At 35.7% G+C, this 16,902-nt stretch overlaps 1 protein-coding gene across 3 annotated transcripts in view; it reads left to right on the forward strand.

Moving 5' to 3' along the window:
* Positions 1–16,902, forward strand: part of Ryr2 (ryanodine receptor 2) — a 676,288-nt gene that overhangs the window by 362,016 nt on the left and 297,370 nt on the right. For all 3 annotated transcript variants that reach the window (XM_087181253.1, XM_087181249.1, XM_087181250.1), the window contains 2 exons: positions 10,657–10,821; positions 14,981–15,102. In XM_087181253.1, the coding sequence (XP_087037379.1) occupies positions 10,657–10,821; positions 14,981–15,102 (287 nt within the window). The remainder of the gene's footprint in view (positions 1–10,656; positions 10,822–14,980; positions 15,103–16,902) is intronic.

Consider the following 16,902-nt stretch of genomic DNA (forward strand, 5'->3'; position numbering starts at 1 on the left):
TAGTACAGTTTCAAGTTGGGAATTGTGATACTCCCTGCCATGACTCTGTTACCTAGAATTGCTTTTGCTATTCTAGGTCTCTTCTGGTTCTAGATGAACTTTTGGATTGTTTTCTCTAGATCTGTAAAATATGCTGTTGGGATTAAAATTGTGATTGCATTGAATCTGTATAGCAGTTTTGGAAGTATGGCCATTTTTACTATATTAGTTCTTCCTACCCAAGAACAAGGGATGTCTTTCCATTTTCTTATGTTCTCTTCAACCTCTTTTTTTCAGAGTGCTGTAGTTCTCAATGTAGAGGTCTTTTTCTTCCTTCATTAGATTGATTCCTAGATATTTCATTTTTTTGAGTGCTGTTGTGAAAGGGATTGTTTCCCTAATTTCTCTTTCAGTGAGTCTGTTATTTGTGTACGAGAAGGCTATTGATTTTTGAGTGTTGAACTTGTATCCAGCTACTCTACTGAATCTGTCAATTAAGTCTAGATGTCTGTTGTGGAACTTTTCGGGTCTTCTATGTAGAGTATTATATCGTCAGCAAATAATGCAGTTTAACTTCTTCCTTTCCTTTCTTTATTCCTTTTTTTTTCGTTCTCTTGTCTAATTTCTGTGGCTAATGTTTCCAAAACTATATTGAACAGGAATGGTGATAGTGGACATCCTTGTCTTGTTCCTGATTTTAGCATGAAAGCTTTTTGACCATTTAGTATGATGTTGGCTGTTGGTTTTTATAGATAGCCTTTATCAAGTTGAGATAAGACCATCTATTCCAGTTTTCTGCAGAGTTTTTATCATGAATGTATGTTGAATTTTGTCGAATGATTTTTCTGTGTCTATTGAGGTGATCATATGGTTTTTGTCCTTGACTCTGTTAATATAGTGTAATACATTTATTGATTTATGAATGTTGAACCATCCTTGCATCCCTGTGATAAATCTGACTTGGTCAGGGTGTGTGATCCTCTTGATGACCCTCTGTAATCTGTTTGCTAGTATCTTGTTGAGGATTTTTGCATCTATATTCATTAAGGAGATTGGCCTGTAGTTCTCTTTTTTGGTTGAGTCTTTCCCCGGTTTTGGAATCAAAGTAACGCTTGCTTCCAGTAATGAATTTAGAAGTCTTGCTTCCCTTTCAATTTCAATGAAAAGTTTAAAGAGTAGTGGCAATAGTTCCTCTCTAAATGTCTTGTAGAATTCAGCAGTGAAGCCATCAGGACCTGGGCTTTTCTTTGTTGGTAATTTTTTTGTCACATTTTCAGTTTCACTCATTGTAATTGGGGTGTTTAGAATTTCTATATCTTCTTCATTTAACTTTGGCACTTCATATGTATCTAGTAATCTGTCCATTTCTTCAGTGTTTTCCATTTTATTAGAGTACAGGTTCTCAAAGTAGGTATTGATGATCCTCTGGATTTCTCTTGGATCTGTTGTGACTTTACCTTTTTCATTCTCAATTGCATGGATTTGCGCCTTTTCTTTCCTTTTTTTTGATAAGGTTGGCTAAAGGTTTATCGATTTTATTTATTCTTTTGAAAAACTAACTCTTTGATTCATTGATTTTTTGTATCATTCTCTTAGTCTCCATTACATTGATTTCTGCTCTGATATTTATAATTTCCTTTCTTGTATGAGCTTTGGGTTTGTCATGCTCTTCTTTTTCTCGGAGCTTGAGGTTCTGCATTAGGTTATTTAACTGAATTCTCTCTGTTGTCCTAATATGGACATTCACTGCTATGAATTTCCTGCCTAGAACTGCTTTCATTGTGTCCCATAGATTCCTGTATGTTGTACTGGCATTATCATTTACTTGTAGAAACTGTCTAATTTCTTCTTTAATTTCCTCTGTCACCCATTGGTTATTCAGGATGGTGTTATTCAATTTCCACGTGTTTGTGGGAGTTTTGGGGTTTCTTGTGTTATTGCCTTCCAATTTTATTGTGCTATGCTCTGATAACATACAGGGGATAACTTGAATTCTTTTACATTTAGTTAGACATGTCCTGTGAGCTAGCATGTGATCTATTTTGGAGAATGACCCATGTGCAGCTGAAATGAATGTGTATTCTGATTTTGTGGGGGTGGAACACTCTGTAAACATCTTTTAAGTCCATTTGTTCAATAGCTTGGTTCAGTTCTAGAATTTCATTGTTAATTTTTTGTGTAGATGATCTGTCTATTTGTGATAGTGGGATGTTGAGGTCCCCTACTACAACTGTATTAGTGCTTATTTGGTTTTTCATGTCCATGAATATTTGTTTTGTATAGTTGGGGGCATATGTATTTGGTCATATATATTTAGGATTGTCATCTCTTCCTCTTGGATTGTTCCCTTCACAAGGATATAGTGACCATTTTTGCCTCTTTTAATTAGTTTTGGTTTGAAATCTACTTTGTCTGCAAATAAGATTGGTGCACCTGCTTTTTTCCGGGTTCCTGTTGCATAGAGAACTGTTTTCCATCCTTTTACTTTCAGTCTATGAATTTCCTTTTGAGTTAGGTATGTTTCTTGTATACAGCATATTGCTGGATTTTGCTTCATAGCACATTCTGTCAGTCTATTTCTTTTGATTGGTGAACTGAGGGCATTAACATTGATAGTTATAATTGAGAGATACTGACTCATCCTTGTCATGATGTTTTACTGTTGTTGGCTCTTATTTCTTTTTCCCCCTTTCCCTTTAGTGTCTTACCTTGCCTGGTGGCTTCCCTCTGTTGGGCCTCATGGAGTTGTGACCTTCATTATCTTTTTCTAGGATATTGCTTAAAATTGTTTGGAGTGCTGGTTTGGTGTTCATGAAATTTCTCTCGTGTTTTTTGTTGTGGGAATATTTAATTCCCCCATCGATTTTGAAATATAATTTTGCAGGATACAGCAGTCTACATTGGAAGTTATTTTCTTTTAGGGCTTGAAATACTTCACTCCAGGCTCTCCTTGATTTGAGGGTTTGTGTTGAGAAGTCTGCCGTGATTCTGATGGGCTTTCCTTTGTAGGTGATTTGTTTCTTTTCTCTAACTGCCTGTAGAATTTTGTTCTTCTGTTGGGTTTCTGGAATCTTGACTATTATATGTCTAGGTGTAGATTTTTTTTGATCATGGCTAGTTGGAGTTCAGTATGCCTCACTTATCTGTATGTCCAGTTCTCCTCCTCTGTCTGGGAAGTTTTCTACTATTACTTCTGTGTACAGTTTTTTTTTTATGTGAATTGTACTTTCTCCTGTTTTTTCTTGGACTCTTATCAGTCTTATGTTATTCTTCTTTGCCTCATCTAGCAGCTGTTGGATTGATTTCTTATGGTCCCGTACTATCTTTAAGAAATCTGTTTTCATGGTCCTTAACCACAATTCTCTCTTCTATATGTGATATTCTGTCTTCAGATTCTCTTAGTCTGCTCTGCATGCTTTCAATGGAGTTTTTAATCTCCTGAATATCTGGTTGAATCTGTTTCATGGTTCCATTTCTTTCTCATTGTGGGCATTCTTGGCTTCCAGCATGCTTCTAATCTCATCTATATTCGTATCTGTTTCTATTCTAGAGCCTCTAATCATATCTTTCACTTGGCTCACCATCTCTGTATTTATCTGGGAGGATATTTCTGCTTTGAATTTTTTAGAGCCTCATTCATCTGTTTTGGTACTTTCTGTGCTATCAGTTCAGGATGTCCAGGTGGTTGATTATCAGACTTTTCCACCTCATTTGCCCCAGAATTTGCCTTTGGTGGGGTGGAAGTCTGGGTTTGTGCCTTTCTTAAATGTCTTCTCATTTTTGTTTTTGGTACTGTCCTTGGTCTAATTCCTGGGTTGATATTTCAAAATTGTTTAATGTAGATATCTTTTTTGCTTGTGTTTAAAACCCTTGTAGAATGATTGCTTTTCAGAGGTGTCTTGCAGATATAGCTTGTGTTTAGGTTTTGAGAGTCTAATGACTCTGAGGCTATTTCATTTTCATTATACCAGGAAGGAAAACTGATTAGATCAATCACAGCATCATAGCCCAAATGATGCAATCAGCAATACCATAGCATCAAGCGCAGCTTAGAAAATGACAATTTGTGGTAGTCATTAATCTATCATATTTAACTGTGTGAATTAAATCAAAACCGAGGGCCAACCCAACATATGTTTATAGTGAATAAACTCTTCAATATAGCAACTTTACCCTTCGGGATGGGGAGTTAGTAGGAGTTGGGGAGGGTGGGACAGGTAGAAAGATCAGGAAAGATTAGTGGTGAGACCAGAGACACAGGAAGATCACACAAACTCTACGAAATTGTTAAAGGCAAGAGGAAAAGGCAGAATGAAAGAACAAAGATGTGAACAGAACCACCTAACAGCAATAGGGAGGGTAAATACTATATTTACTTTCCTTTAAAGCTAATGATAATCAAGAGAAGGAAAAAGAGAAGAAAAGAAAAATAAATGAGAAATCCGAATTTAGTGCAGAAAGGAACAAATAGGGAGATGAAGAGCAATGTGGGATAGCAAGAGAATGAGCGAGAGAGGGAGAGAGAAAGAAAAGATAAAGAGAAAAAAGAAAAGTAAAAATTTGATAATAGAAAAAAATAAAAATTAAGAATTAAAAATAAGACAAAAATATATTTTTGTTTTTTGCAAATTACAAAAAATAAAATGATGGGCCTCCTTCAGGGTATGTCTCTGCTGTCACAGTAGGCAACATAGGCAGCTGTGTGCATATACAAGTCAGTGAGTCTCAGCAAGCCAGTAGCAGACCTGTGAGATTCAGGCAGATTTCTGGCTGCTAGTCCCAAGTTGAGCTCCCTATCCTCCTGCAGGGTTGAACTCTGCAAAGTTCTACTGCAGGTTCCAGCTGCCCTTCCCCTTAAGATAGTCCAGGTTCCGATGGGAGGTAATGATCCCTCCAACTTACCCAGTATGGTGGTCTGGTTGTCTCGTGTCCCCTGTGTCTTTGTAGTGTCATGGCAGGTGGTGGTACAGCCAAAAGGCCAGAGGAGCAGGGTGGGGGAGCCCGGATTGGTCCTGCAGGCACCCGCATGGCTAAGTGGATCACTGCCATGGGTGTGAGCTGGATGGAGCAGTTGCCCTGTGACCTGGGAGCTCTCTCTGGTGTCTGCCAATGTGCCTGGCACGAGCTGGTTCTATGCTTTTCTTTGTAGGTAAATTTTTAATTACATTTTCAATTTCACTGATTGTAATTGAGGTGTTTAGAATTTTAATATCTTCTTTCAACTTTGGTAATTTGTATGTATCTAGAAATCTGTCCATTTCTTCTGTGTTTTCCGTTTTATTAGAGTACAGCTTCTTGAAGTAGGTATTGATGATTCTCTGGATTTCTGCTGGATCTGTTGTGACTTCACCTTTTTCATTCCCAATTGCATGGATTTGCGCCTTTTCTTTCCTTTTTTTGATAAGTTTGGCTAAGGGTTTATCAATTTTGTTTATTCTTTTGAAAAACCAACTCTTTGACCCTTTCATTTTTTGTATTGTTCTCTTAGTCTCCATTGCATTGATTTCTGCTCTGATCTTTATAGTTTGCTCCCTTATATGAGATTTCGGTTTGTCTTGCTCTTCTTTTTCTAGGAGCTCAAGATTTATCATTAGGTTGTTTATTTGAGCTCATTCTGTTTTCCTAGTGTGGGCATTCACTGCTATGAATTTCCCTCTTAGAACTGTTTTCATTGTGTCCCATAGATTCCTGTATGTTGTATTGGCATTAACATTTATTTGTAAAAACTGTCTAATTTCTCCTTTAATTTCCTCTGTGACCCATTGGTTGTTCAGGAGAGTGTTATTCAATTTCCATGTGTTTATGAAGTTCTTGCAGTTTCTTATGGTATTGATCTCCAGCTTAATTGCACTGTGGCCTGATAATATACATGGGATAACTTCATACATTTACTTAAACATGTTCTGTGAGCTAGTATGTGGTCTATTTTGGAGAATGACCCATGTGCAGCTGAAAAGAATGTATATTCTGATTTTTGTGGGGGTAGAACACTCTGTAAACATCTATTAAGCCCATTTGTTCAATAGCTTGGTTCAGTTCTATTATTTCTTTGTTGATTTTTTTGTCTAGATAATCTATTTGTGACAGTACGGTATCGAGGACCCCCACTACAATTGTATTAGTGCTTATTTGGTATTTCATGTCCCCTAATATTTGTTTTGTATAGTTGGGGACATTAGTTTTTGGTGCATATATATTTATGATTGTCATATCTTCCTCTTGGATTGTTCCCTTTACAAGTATGTAGTGACCTTTGTCTCTCTTAATTAGTTTTGGTTTGAAATTTACTTTGTCTGCGAATATGATAGCTACCCCTGCTTTTTTCTGGGTTCCTATTGCATGGAAAACTGTTTTCCATTCTTTTACTTTCAGTCTATGAGTTTCTTTTTGAGTTAGGTGGCTTTCTTGTATACAGCATATTGTTGGGTTTTGCTTCTTAATCCATTCTTCCAGTCTGTTTCTTTTGATTGGTGAATTGAGGCCATTATCATTGATGGTTATGACTGATATGTATTGACTTATTATTGTCTTTTTATTTTCCTGTTGTTGGTTCTTTTTATTTTTTCCCTCTCCTTTTAATTTCTTACCCTGCCTGATTAATTTGCTCTGTTGGGCCTCATGGAGTTGTGACCTTCATTATCTTTTTCTAGGATATTGTTTAGAAATTTTTGGTGTGCTGGTTTGGTATTCATAAGTTTCTCAGGTGTTCTTTGTCATGGAAGTGTCTTATTTCTCCTTGAATTTTGAAAGACAGTTTTGCAGGATACATCAGTCTAGATTGGAGGTTGTTTTCTCAGGGCTTGAAATACCTCACTCCAGTCTCTCCTTGAGTTGAGGGTTTGTGTTGAAACATCTGCTGTGATTCTGATGAGCTTTCCTTTGCATGTGATTTGTTTCATTTTTCTAACTGCTTGTAGTGTTTTGTTCTTCTGTTGGGTTTCTGAGATCTTGATTATTATGTGACTAGGTGTAGATTTTGTTTTGATCATGGCTAGTTGGAGTCCTATATGCTTCACTTATGTGTATGTCAAATTCTTGTGCTCTGTTTGGGAAGTTTTCTGTCATTAATTCTGTGAATAGTTTTTTTTTATGTCAATTGTACTTTATCCTGCTTTTTCATGGACTCCTGTCAGTCTTATATTATTGTTCTTTGCATCATCTAGAAGCTGTTGGATTGATTTCTCATGGTCCCTTACTATTTTTAAGAGATCTATCTTTTCTTGATCACTGACTGCCATTCTGTTGTCTGTGTCTGATATTCTGTCTTCAGATTGGTTCAGTCTGCTGTGTATGCTTTCAGTAGAGTTTTTAATCTCCTGGATATCTTTGAATCTGTTTCATGGATTCCATTTCTTTCCTATATTAGGCAGTCACGGTTTCCATTTCTTTCCTATTTTGGGCATTCATGGTTTCCATCATGGTCCTGAGGTCATCTATTTTTTTTATCTGTTTCTGTTCTAGAGTCTCTAATCATGTCTTTCATTCTGCTCACCATTTCTGTAATCATCTGGGAGATTATTTCTGTTTTGAATTTTTCTATATCCTCATTCATCTGTTTTGCCACTTCCTGTGCTATCAGTTCAGGCTGTCCAGGTGGTTGATTATCAGACTTTTCCACCACATTTCCCCCAGAATTTGCCTTTGGTGGGGTGGAAGTCTGGGTTTGTGCCTTTCTTAAATGTCTTCTCATTTTTGTTTTTGGTACTGTCCTTGGTTTAATTCCTGGATTGATACTTCAATATTACTTATTATAAGTATCTTTGTTGCATGTATTTAGAACCCTTCGGGAATGATTGCTTCTCAGAGGTGTCTTCCGTATACAGCTGGTCTTTAGATTTTGAGTCTCTAATCACTCTGAGGCTATCTCATTTTCATTATACCAGGAAGGAAAACTGATTAGATCAATCAGTATACCTTAGCCCAAATGATACAGTCAGCAACACCATAGCATCAAGCACAGCTTAGAAAATAACAATTTGTGGTAGTTATTAATCTATCACCTTTAACTGTGTGAATTAAATCAAAATCAAGGACCAGCTCAACATATGTTTATAGTGAATAAACTCTTTGATATAGCAACTTTACCCTTTAGAATGGGGACTTAGAAGAAGTTGTGGGGGAGGGATAGATAGGTAGAAGAGTAGGGAAACACTAGCAGTGAGGACAGAGGACACAGGAAGATTGTGCAAACTCTAGGAAACTGTTGAAGACAAGAGACAGAATGAAAGAACAAATATGAGAACAGAACAACCTAATAGCAATAGGGAAGCTAGAAACTGTATTTACTTTCCTTTAAAACTAATGACAATGTGAGAGATGGAAAAAGAGAAGAAAAGAAAAAGAAAGAAGAAATCTGAATCAGGGCCAGAACAGGAACAAACAGGGAGATGAAGAACAATGTCGCACAGTGAGAGAATGAGTGAGAGACAGAGAAAGAAAAGAGAAAAAGAAAAAAAAAGAAGAAGAAAAAAAGAAAAATTTGAATAGAGTAGAAAAAAATAAAAATTAATAATAAGAGAAAAAATTTTGAATCTAACAAAAAATAAAACTGAAAGGCCTCCTCCAGGGTATGTCTCTGCTGTCACAATAGACAATGTGGGCAGCAGTGTGCAAATATAAGTCAGTGAGTCTCAGCAAGCCAGTAGCAGACCTGTGAGATTCAGGCAGATTTCTGGCTGCAAGTCCCAAGTTGAGCTCCCTGTCCTCCTTCAGAGTTGAACTCTGCAAGGTTCTACTGCAGGTTCCAGCTGCCCTTCCCCTTAAGATAGTCCAGGTTCCAATGAGAGGTGATGATCCCTCCAACTTACCACGTACTGTCATCTGGTGTGCCTTTATTGCAGAGATTCTCTTTACTTTCCAGTGGGCTTCAGTTTTCATCAAGGAGCCTGAGAGAGGCCCTCTTTCTGTTGTTCACTTCTTTTATCTTCTGGAGCTCAGGACAATGGCATTTATGACCCCCTGTGCCTCTGTAGTGTGGAACCAGGTACCAGCACAGTCAGGAGGCCAGAGGATGGGGGCGGGGCGGGGGGTGCTGCAGGTGCCTCCCAGCTGGTCACTAGCAGGTGAGGCATGGGCTGGACGGAGCCCTGCTCCATGGGGTTAGGATCCTCTCCTTCAGCTCTCTGGTCACTGGGAGGGCACTTTCTTTTCCTAATGTCAATTCAGCAGTGTTTACTTGACTGAAGAGCCAGAGGAACTAAAAAAAAAACCACAGTCATCATGGGATTTAATAATTCAAGCTTTTACTCTGCAGATAGATTTGAGCCACTTCAGTAGGACACACAAAAAAGCATAATTTTACAGTCAGTGACTCTGTGGCTTTTCAAAACACAATCTGCAAGCTCATAACTAGACTACAAACTAATTTCCTTGGATTAAAAAAAAATGTTTACAGGCTCATTATTTTCTTCTGACGAGATAATTATGTTGTTATATTTTCCCCCAGAATTTAATTTTCGAACTGACAGAGTGGGTATAAGTAGATTAGTAGTTTATCTCATTTGATAGAATGAAATTAAAATGGTTTATTATCTATTTTATTGCAGATCCTTAGACTAGAGTTCCAAGTTATTTGCATAAGAGTTAACTTAATTGATAATTATATATTTTCTTAGATGACCTTGACCTTTCTCTGTTGCGAATTTCAGCTCATTTTAATTTTAATTTGAGGAAGTGTTCATATTGACTTTGTTTGGGGTCAATAATTATTAGCACAGAAAACAAATGACATGAAAAAATTTGAAGTTTTGCTTTTGGGCTTCTTTAATTGTTCTTTTGATATAATGAATATAAATTTTACTCCAACCTAATCTTCAAAAATATTTGTGTAACTACAACTAATGTTAGATAATAATCAAATAATCAAAGACAAGAAAAAGTAAATTTAGCAATGAAAGATAGGTCAAAGAAGAAAAGAATAAGAAAGGAGGTACATTAGGCTTTTAGTCTATTTTAAGGAATACACAGAGCTTTAAGACAGAGTCCCAAACATCACTCCCTTTAGTATTAAAAACCTCTGTGGTCCAGGTTAGAAATTGCAGTAATAGAAACTGAATTACAGCTTTAGTTCATATATCATTGACACCATCATCACCATTGTTGTGGTCAAAATTATTCAAGTTTATTAAAGTGATTATTTTATCCCAGGTACGATGGTGAAAACTCTGCATACATTAGCTCATGTTTTCTGATCCTATTCAGAGGTACTAGTACTAGCTTTATTTATAAATGAGAAAACTGAGGCTTAAAAATTTTAGTTAACTAGATCCTAGAGGTAAAAAGTGGCAGGAATTGGATTCAAAGCTGAATCTTTCTTACACCTAGTGTATGCTGTTAACCACCAATAATGAAAGAAATACCTGAGAAGATTAATAAGTCTGAATCATTAATTTTAAGATCTCTGATTTAGAGTTTGCCATTAAGTAAAATAAACTTTTTTATTACAGCCAAAATAATTTCCTAACAGTGTGAACAATTCAACAATATGCTATTTATGTTTGTAGTTTCCCATTTTAGTTTTCAGTAGAGATTATACTGTTAGAATAGAATATTTGATCGTTGTTTCAGGGGACTTCAGAGAGCTGTATTTTTGAAGGAGCATATTTACAATAAGGCAAACAACTATTGATATTGACTAGTACTTTTTTAGAAGTGCTGATCCCTTTCCTTTCTGCATAGGAAAAACTGGATGTAGGAGTGAGAAAAGAAGTTGATGGTATGGGAACATCTGAAATAAAATACGGTGACTCTGTATGCTACATACAGCACGTGGATACAGGCCTGTGGCTTACTTACCAGTCTGTAGATGTGAAATCCGTGAGAATGGGTTCTATACAACGTAAGGTAAGATTACATAAAACATAATTTATAACAGTTTTTTTTAGTATAAAGAAACACAAAACCAAAAGAGGTAGTGAATTATTTAAGACGCCTGTTAAAGTTCATTACTTTACGTGCTCGAGGGCAAATCCCACCATATGTTTAATTTAATACTGCCATCAAATGATGCTGTAGGTACCAAGTTGCCTGCTGGTGTGTACAACCCCATCAGCCCAATTTCTTTAAATGGGAGGACACACTGGAGAAAGTGAAGTATTAATAAATTGTTAAACTGGTAGGTCTTCTGACCCCTATGGAATCCCCCTGTAATAGACTCTTTGGTTTTGTAGGGTAAGTCATTTATGGAAGTGACATCATTTATGTATAGGACTAGGGGATTCATGTATGTATATTAAGTGAAGAAATACACTGTCTTCTGGATTCTGGCTTTTAGTTTAGCTGCTTTTCTTTATTCTCCATCCATGCTGCTAATCCTTCACTGACCTCCCCTAGGTCACAAGGAGATCACACTCTTGATGTGATACCCTTCCTGGTCTGCCCATTTCTCCTGTTCTTTTGCTAATTTCAGCTTTCTCAGCATAAAGCTTACAGCATATTCCTCAATCCCCAAAAGCCATGGCTTTTACGTATCAGTGCTTTTGTATAGTCTGTTTCTTCTGCCTGAAGTACCCTGGAAAGCTTTCTTGTCTGTCCAACTCCTATCCATTCTTCACAATTTAAAATTAAAAATTATCTCAGAAGTTCTTTTTATTTCAACTAATCCATTACCTCTTCTATTGTGTTCTCATAGTATTTGATAAAATGTATTAAATTTTATGTTCATTCTGTGCTGTTTTATTTACTAGGCTACAGTCTGTCTCCCATCCCTAGTTTATGAGTTCCCTCAGGCAGTATGAGGTAGCAGATTGCTCATAATTTTACACACTATATGCATCCCAGGGTCCAGAACCAAATAACAAGACATATGTTAGTTCTAGAAATGGGAGCCCTTGATAAAGAAGGCTTTAATGAGTCAGAAAACTTTGTTTTCAACAGAGTATTTAATCACAGTCCACACATATTCCAGTATAGATCATTCAGGGTTACTGAGATATGTTATAGAGTGATTGGTGATTTTAGGGAAGTTGGAGGCTGATGCTACGTTCATGGGGTTTGCCTTGATTGCATTCCTGTACTTCCTTCCTCAGAATTCTGGAAAGAGGTTATCAGTAAATTCTGTGAGACCTTCATCATAAGATAACTACTTGTTTTCTAGGCTCATAAATGTAAATATATTTTTATGCATTCAGTAATATGTGAAACATTTATTATTTTCTATTAATTTGACCTGCTTGTTGTAAAACTTACTGTGAAAAATTCAAATATGTACAAAGCAAAAAAAAAAAAGAACAGCTAGTATAGTGATCCTGTGTATCCATCATTCTCCATCAAAGTCTCCCTGCAGTCTTTCCCAAGTTGTCCCTGCCCCTTTCCCCCAGGGCAGTCTTTTTCCATGACAGATTAGTTTTGCTTGATGTAGATTTTCATATAAGTGAAATCATATCCTCTATGTGGCTTTCATTTTGCTCAGCAAAATGCCTGTCACATTCATCCATGTGCAACCATATTTGGGCCCAAGTTGCTGGTGATGCTTTTTGAGGTTCTGAGATGCTAAAGAGCTAGAGGTTAAACCAAGTTCAGTTCACAGTCTAAGGGGGAGGGGTAGAAAGAGAGGAGGAGACAAGATGCATGGGCATGACTTGCTGGCTGTCTCCATTTCTAGACTCAGAAGGAAGCAAGTCTCTTGTTTCTTGGTGTCAGTGTCTAGCATAGTGACAGAACTGTGGTAGATGGTCCACAACTGTGCTTTAGATGAAAGTATGCATTTTTGTTTGCTACATTCATTCTGAGGAACATACTTGTTCTCTTCTGTGTGCTGGCCATTTTCCTTTGGAATAATCTTTGCTGTTGTTGTGCTCTTTAAATCTTTCCTGGTGCCTTAGAAATTTTGTTTTCATATATCACCCAGCTTGCCTTTGTACCTCACCTTGTTGCAACTTTACCTATCTGATTGTTTATTAATCTTGGCATATTTTCTCACTGTGATGCTTCATTCTTGTTTCTTAGAAGTCATAAGTTCTTGTATGCTGAAGGCAACTAAATAATTATTTTAAATAGTCTCTTGTTATTCCTGTTTTATTTAGCTTTTTAAAAAATTAACAGTGATTCTTGAAAGTAGATTAAAAGTCATGTTTTTAGTGTCCTTTAACTTGTTGATAAATAAATTACCAGCCATCCAATTAGTGAAGGATTCTTACAGCATGGAATAAACCCTACTTGACCATAGTGTGCTCTTCTTTTGAAATCCTGTTAGATTTAACTAACTAGTGTTTTATGCAGAATTATTACTATATTTTCATAAGGGAAATGAAATTATCTTTGTTTATGAGAATTAGATTTGAATTTAATAAAATTTTCATGTTTAATGATTTTCATGTGTTATGAAATATCATTCTTCTTTGGACTTTTTCCAGCCATGTAACAATGAAATAACTACCCTTAGCTCACTGGCTTTATAAAAACAGGCACTTTGCCAACTCTGGTCTGGACTAGTTTACCCTCAGGAATTTCTGTTCTTCAGAGGTTTAGGAGAGCTCCCCTGTGAAACCATCCAGTCCTAAGTTCTTTTAAATACTGTGTTTTAAATTATCTGTTCATGCTTTTTAAAAATAAACTAGTCTAATTAATTGAAGGTACTCCTTTTGAGGAGGAGGAAGAGGATGATGATTATTTAAAGAAATAGGGTCTCCTTATGTTGCCCAGGCTGTTTTCAAACTTCTGGTCTCATGTGATTCTCCTGGCTCAGTCTTCTCAGTATTTGGAACTACAGGCATGTGCCATGGTGCCCAGCTAGAAAGATTATTCTTAGTTTGCTATGAATCCATCTTATTCCTCTGGAATCTCCTGTTCTGTTTGTCGTTTATTGTCTGTTTTTTCCAGAGAGTTGCATACAGTATTGTATTACTATTATTAATTTACCATCTTCTGCCTTTGCTTTCTATTTTATTTTTAGCTTGGTTTTATTTATCTTCACAAAGAATCAAATTTTGGGGTAATTCACCCTATTTTATTTCTAGTTCATTAATTTCCTTTTTGTCTTCATTAAATCCACTTTCTCACTTTCTTTGGCATACTTCTTTCAGTCTTAAAATAAGTAATAAGTTCCTACATTACACTCAACTCTTCTTTGGTAGTGAAGGCATGTAAAGGTATAATATTGCCTTTGGGTGCAGATATATCTGTCTCATTGATTTTGATATTAGGAGTTCTTTACTTGCCTTCTAAATAGTTTACAATTGTAGTTCTAGTGACTAATTTTAGTTCATATATATGATATTAAATTATCTTGCTTTAAGTGTTGAATGAAGCTGGACACCAGGGACACTTAATAGCATGGTTCTGCTCATATTAGGGCACAGCTGTCTTCTGCTGGTGGCATCTGGAAGGGGATGAACCTTGTGAAGGATGAACAGGAAGGAAGGTCAAGGCAGAAAGGGAGCCCTTTCTTTCATGATCTGGGTGTTGGTTACATATGTGTATTTACATTGAGAAATTCATTGAGGTGTTAACATAAGATTTTTGCATTTCTCTCTCTTAATGTTATGCTTTCATAGGAAGTTCAAAACGTAAAGCCTAACAGAACTGATGAATATGTATAAATCCATAAATACATTCATGAATAATTCATGAATGAATTATGTAAAGTGGAGATGCCTTATAAGCATTGTTTAGTAGTTAGTGATCAATCCATCTGTGTTGAGAATGTGTGTGTAACTGGTATTGTTATGCAGTAATATAATGCTAAATGATGTTTCCTTTGCCCTTTGTTCAGTTTGCTTAGGCTATTATGGATCAATCATTGAACATAGATATGTGAAGATGCCCTGCTGTTTGTTTTACTCAACTCAGTATATTTATTGAATCATTCTTTTAATGAATGCATTGAATGGATAATGTTTATAGGGTGCAGTGTATGTTACTTAATCTGCACACAGCAGCTCTACTGTCTCCTCTACCTATCTTTTGTTTCTATATACCATTATGGTTCAACTTCCTGAGCGCACATCTTAACTCTGACTTCGAAGGAAGATCTTGGGAACAATGGCATTCTGTTCTCTTACAGGCCATTATGCACCACGAAGGCCACATGGATGATGGCTTAAATTTATCTAGGTCTCAGCATGAAGAATCACGCACAGCCCGAGTCATCCGGAGTACAGTCTTCCTTTTCAATAGATTTATAAGGTACTCCTTCCTAGATTTGAAATGGACACTTCCTAAATTATACCATGACAATAAGTGTACAATTTAGTATGTCAGCAGAATACAATAAAAAGAGCTATTTAGATGCTATCTTATGTCTTTCTTTTAAATGAACTTTAAAAATGGGCTGTGCTTTTAGAAATTGTATATGTAGTTGTAATTGATAGCTATGGGTCAGGGTTATTCTCTAACTTGTTTTTGTATTGGATCTATTTAATTCCCTTTTACAGTGAGTGAGGATAATGAAGCTTAGAAACTTAATGAGTTTTTTACACTACATTAAAAAAGTAAAGTGGTTCTTTTTTTTTAGTACCAGGGATCGAACTCGGGTCCTTGCGCTTGCAAGGCAAGCGACGGAACCACTGAGCTAAATCCCAGGCCCAGTAAAGTGATTCTTATAATAACTAATTTTCTCATGTAATAGTTAAAACTATTGCCTGTCCACAAACTAAATCATACTTTTGGCCATACTGTTTTCTGGTAATAATATACAGTCTGACCCATGATGATTACCATGTCTCTAAATTTGCAAATTTGATGAAGGAAAATTTTCTGTGATCATACACCTTTTTTTTTTTTTTGGGTATTGGGGATCGAACTTGGGTCCTTGCACTTGCGAGGCAGGCAGCGGAACCACTGAGCTAAATCCCTGGCCCCCATTTATTTATTTGTATACGTACACACACAATATGCAAAATTTTAAAAACAAGTTGTATTTTTTAAAAAAAAATTTGGATGTTTATTTCTTTCTCAGAATGGGATTTGTGAATTATGAGAATGGATATACTTCATGTTTGTTGAACATATTTCTTCATTTATTCCTTTTGTGATTTATCCTATTACTTGTTAATATTTCTATTTGGCTGTTATAAGCTTTTATGTTGGAGATAATAAGTTCCTGTCATCACTTATAAGTTGCAAATATTTTCTATAACTTACTAGTTTGGAAAATAATTTTGGCTTTGCAATATAATACATATTTGCTGTACCAACATTATATTAATATTTACTTATTTCCCATGTCTTTTATAAACCACCCCCTGTGTGTGTGTGTAACTAAAGAATATGCACAGCATTCAGCAGCATCACATCCCAAGTATGAGCTCCACTTCTTTGCCTCATTGAAGTGTCATTTTATTTTTATATTTATTACTTGCACTGCTTTTAAGTATTACTTGTATTCATTATTGTATCATTCTATATAGTAGTTGTTTATTGTGATAAATAGAAAATTTTATAGAGATGATGAAACTAGGAAATAGATGAATTCCATTGATATGACTGATAAGGAATTTCAGGCAAAAACTTTAGAATAGGTGTAGTTTTACTATTTCTATTGATTAATAAATTTGAAAAATATTCCGAAATTATTAGTAATCTTCATGTACATGATAATATATTTAAATAATGTTTTAAGTTTTATAAAAGTCAGAGCTAAGCTAATTCTCACTGACAAAGCTTTTAGTTTTTAAAATGTAAGTTCCAATATAGTCAGAAAAGTAGAAACATTTCTTTGCAATAAAATGTTACCATAGAGCTTGCTTATGCAGAGAGCATGAATGGAAATGTAATATTTTTGTGCATTAAATTTTGTCATGATTAAGAGTACTACTGTAACAGCTATAGTATAGATATTTCTTTTATTCTTTTATGGTGTCTTTATTGTTTTTTTAAATAAACTTTATTTTGGAATACTTTTGATTTACAAGCATCATGTTTTATTGTGCTTCTCAGATATATTTAAAACAATAAATTTTAAAACTGAGAACATCCATAACCTCA

Source organism: Heterocephalus glaber, unplaced genomic scaffold (assembly GCF_053883595.1).
Source record: "Heterocephalus glaber isolate CG9 unplaced genomic scaffold, H.glaber_assembly_v1.0 deba00001472, whole genome shotgun sequence".
Classification (NCBI taxonomy): Eukaryota; Metazoa; Chordata; class Mammalia; order Rodentia; family Bathyergidae; genus Heterocephalus; species Heterocephalus glaber.